Below are 3,147 nucleotides of genomic sequence, written 5' to 3' on the forward strand. Positions count from 1 at the left end.
TCAACAGCACAAAGCACGAAACGATGCCAGAGTCGGTCAAGGAGCGATTAGCTCGGATGAAGGCCGAGAAGGCTGCGGCGGCCGCCGCCGCCGCCCAAGCCGAGGAGCCTGCTCCCGCGCCGGCAGCGGAGCCTCCGGCGGCCGAGGCGAAGCCAGCGCCGGCAGTGGAACCTGCGGCGGCCGAGGCAAAGAAGGAGACTCCCAAAGAGCGGCTGGCGCGCATCAAGGCGGAGAAGGCAGCGGCGGCGGCAAAGGAGGATGCACCAGCAGCGGCCGAGCCCGCTGAAGATCCGCCGGCTCCTCCTTCAGCGGAGGAGGCTGCTGCGGGAGCCGAAGACCCCGCTCCCGCTCCGGCTCCAGAGGACACGATCGACGAGTCCAAGGCTGCCGAGCCTCCCGCCGAGCCGCCTGCGGAGGCGGCGGCGGCGGGTGAGGGCGGCCCGGCGGCGCCCGACGACGGTGCGAGCTCGGCGGCGGCGCAAAAGAAGGCGGAGATGAAGGCGCGCCGACCGCTTGGACGCGTCCCTCGGACCCCCGAGGCCTCGGCCTAACACTCCTCCGGTTGGGCGTTAGGCGCGGCTAGCTGCGATGAAGGCGGAAGGCCGCGCCGGGAAGGCCGCGACGCCAAGAAGGGGAATACGGATATTCTTGTCTCCCAACTAGCGCTCGAGAGGTCGCGTAGTCAGCCTTCAGCTGCATTCATGTATTCGTACCCCTCGCATTCACGCGGTGCTCTGACTACTCTGCACAAGACCGTACTCCCGCCCCTGACCACGTGCGCCGGGCCTTGCACTTTGATGTGTGCCGTGCCGGCTCCTGCCCGTGTCCGGGTGTGGAGATGCGAGGGGCTGCCTGGCCCCTTCCCCACCACGTTGTGCGTGTGGAGAGGCCCACGTACCCACCCGCCTAGGATGCGATGCTCGAGATCATCGGCGACGCGGTCGCGTCCGGCGGCGCAGCGGCTCTTGCCTCGGAGGTGATCGCGGCTAGAAAGAGCCAGGCGGACACGGCCTCCAGGGAGGAAGGCCCAGGCGGGGGAGACCCTGGCGATGGAGTGGCAGCAGACGACGCGTCCGACGAGGCGGTGGCGCCTGAGGCGGCGGCAGCGCCAGCGGCGGCGGAGGCGGAGGCGGCGGCGGAGGCGGCGGAGGCGGCGGAGGCGGCGGAGGCGGCGGAGGCGGCGGTGGCGGCAGCGGCGGAGGAGGAGGAGGAGGAGGAGGAGGAGGCGGGGGCTGCTGCGGAGGCGTCGGCAGCCGATGGCGCGGCGGAAGCGGAGGGGGAGGCGGAAGCGGGGGAAATGGCGGCGGCGGCGGCGGCGGAGGAGGAGGAGGAGGAGGAGGCGGCGGCGGGGGAGGCGGCGGCGGCGGGGGAGGCGGCGGCGGCGGGGGAGGCGGCGGCGGCGGACACGGAGGCGGGCGGGCAGGGTGCGGAGGTGGAAAGCGGCGTCTCTTCTCCGGCGGCGGCGAACGCCCTCGCAGGCATGCTGGACGCGGTCGGCTCGTCCTCCGAGTCGGTGGGCTCCGCGCCAGCGTCCAACGCCTCGACGGACGCGGCGGAGGAGGACGACACGCCTAGAAGCGGACTGTCTCCCCATATCTCCCCATATCTCCCCATATCTCCCCATATCTCCCCATATCTCCCCATATCTCCCCATAGCTCCCCATAGCTCCCCATATCTCCCGCCCTAGAAGCGGAAGACGGACTCTTGCACCCCGCCTAGCGCTCGAGGGGCGCGCACTCCGCTGCATCCGACCCTCTTCCGCGGTATGCACTGTGGTCGCATCCCTCGTCTTCACACGAGCTGCTCTGAATACGCGGCGCGAGACCGCACTCCCGCCCTCACCTCGGCTCCACGACGCAGGCGGACGACGAACTCGCCGGCGTCGCGAGACGCATCAGCGCGGCTCCAAACGGGTGCATTGCCGGCCCCACCGGGGGGGAGCGCAAGGCAGAGCGGCTCGCCCGCGCGCGGCACAGCCTCCGCTCGAGTTGCGGCGACCCGGGCGACCGGGGCAGCCTACGGATGAGCCTTGGCGACCGCGCGCCGTCGCCGGCCGGCATGTCCGCGACACGTCCATGACACGTCCGAGACATGTCCCTAGGCGACCGCGCGCCGTCGCCGGCCGGCATTGACGAGGAGGCGGAGGACGCCAGCCTGACGCCGCGAACAAAGGAGACGCTTGTCGGCGCGGTCCGGCCGCTGCGGCAGTCGTACCACGCTGTGGAGAGCTCCCGCTCAAGCCTCGGCGACGCGCGCGAGGAGGCGGAGGGAAGCGCCGGCAGCGTCGAGGGCGAAGAGAAGGCGGTCGCAGAGGCGGCCAAGCGCAGAGCGGCTCACGACGACTAGAAGCGGAAGACGCATGCTTGTACTCCAACTGGCGCTCGAGAGGACACGGCTTCGGCTGTATTCCGTCGTGTACTGCAACCGCATCGCTTGTACTCCTGTCGCTCGTATTCACGCGGTGCTCTGATGACACCGCACAGCACCGCACTCTCGCCCCCGAGGGTGGCGTATTCGTAGCACGTAGGACGGTGGCCGACGTTGGTATATGCACCACTAGTACTCTGCACACCGCCGTACTCCTGGCCATGTACTCCGCACGAACCGTCTTCTCGCCCCGAGGTTGGCGTATTCTGCACCTTAGGCTCACGACGCGGAGTTCGCGCTGCTGGCGCCGGTGCAGCTGCCAAAGGAGATGCTGGTGCGCAGCGAGGGGGCGGCGACGGAGCTGCACCAGACGGTGTGGGGGCGCGTCGAGGCCCCCCCGTCGCGCAAGTCTTGGTTCGGGAAGAAGCAGCACGTCGTCAAGCCGGTGCCGAACGCTAGAGGCGGTATTCTTGTACTCCAACTAGCGCTCGAGAGGACACGTGTTCAGCTGTACTCGGCCGTATTCAGCCGTATTCACTGTAGTCGCTTCCCTCGTATTCCCGCCCTGATGTTGGTGTATGCAGCACCTAGGTGCCGAACCAGAACCGCGTCTTGCGGGTGGGCGCGCGGCTGCAGGCGGACAGACAGACAGAAGAACCTCCAAACCCCCTCAGTCTCTAGACCCCCCCCTCTCATTGACCACGTCTGTGCACATTCGAAGTGGCCTTCTCTTATGGAGGGAAGAGCTAGAGCCATCATCCAGGAGGGAGCCCCCCCCC

The 3,147-nt window shown here is 69.2% G+C and overlaps 1 protein-coding gene across 1 annotated transcript; it reads left to right on the plus strand.

The window, feature by feature from the left end:
- Window positions 1–56: 56 nt before the first annotated feature.
- EMIHUDRAFT_108873 (hypothetical protein) lies at window positions 57–3,049 on the plus strand (the record flags this gene model as incomplete). Its single annotated transcript, XM_005791698.1, has 4 exons — window positions 57–459; window positions 1,032–1,513; window positions 2,646–2,813; window positions 2,960–3,049. 4 exons carry the CDS (start codon window positions 57–59, stop codon window positions 3,047–3,049), a joined length of 1,143 nt encoding a protein of 380 aa, XP_005791755.1.
- Window positions 3,050–3,147: the final 98 nt, after the last annotated feature.

This window comes from Emiliania huxleyi (assembly GCF_000372725.1).
Source record: "Emiliania huxleyi CCMP1516 unplaced genomic scaffold EMIHUscaffold_110, whole genome shotgun sequence".
Lineage (NCBI taxonomy): Eukaryota > Haptophyta > Isochrysidales > Noelaerhabdaceae > Emiliania > Emiliania huxleyi.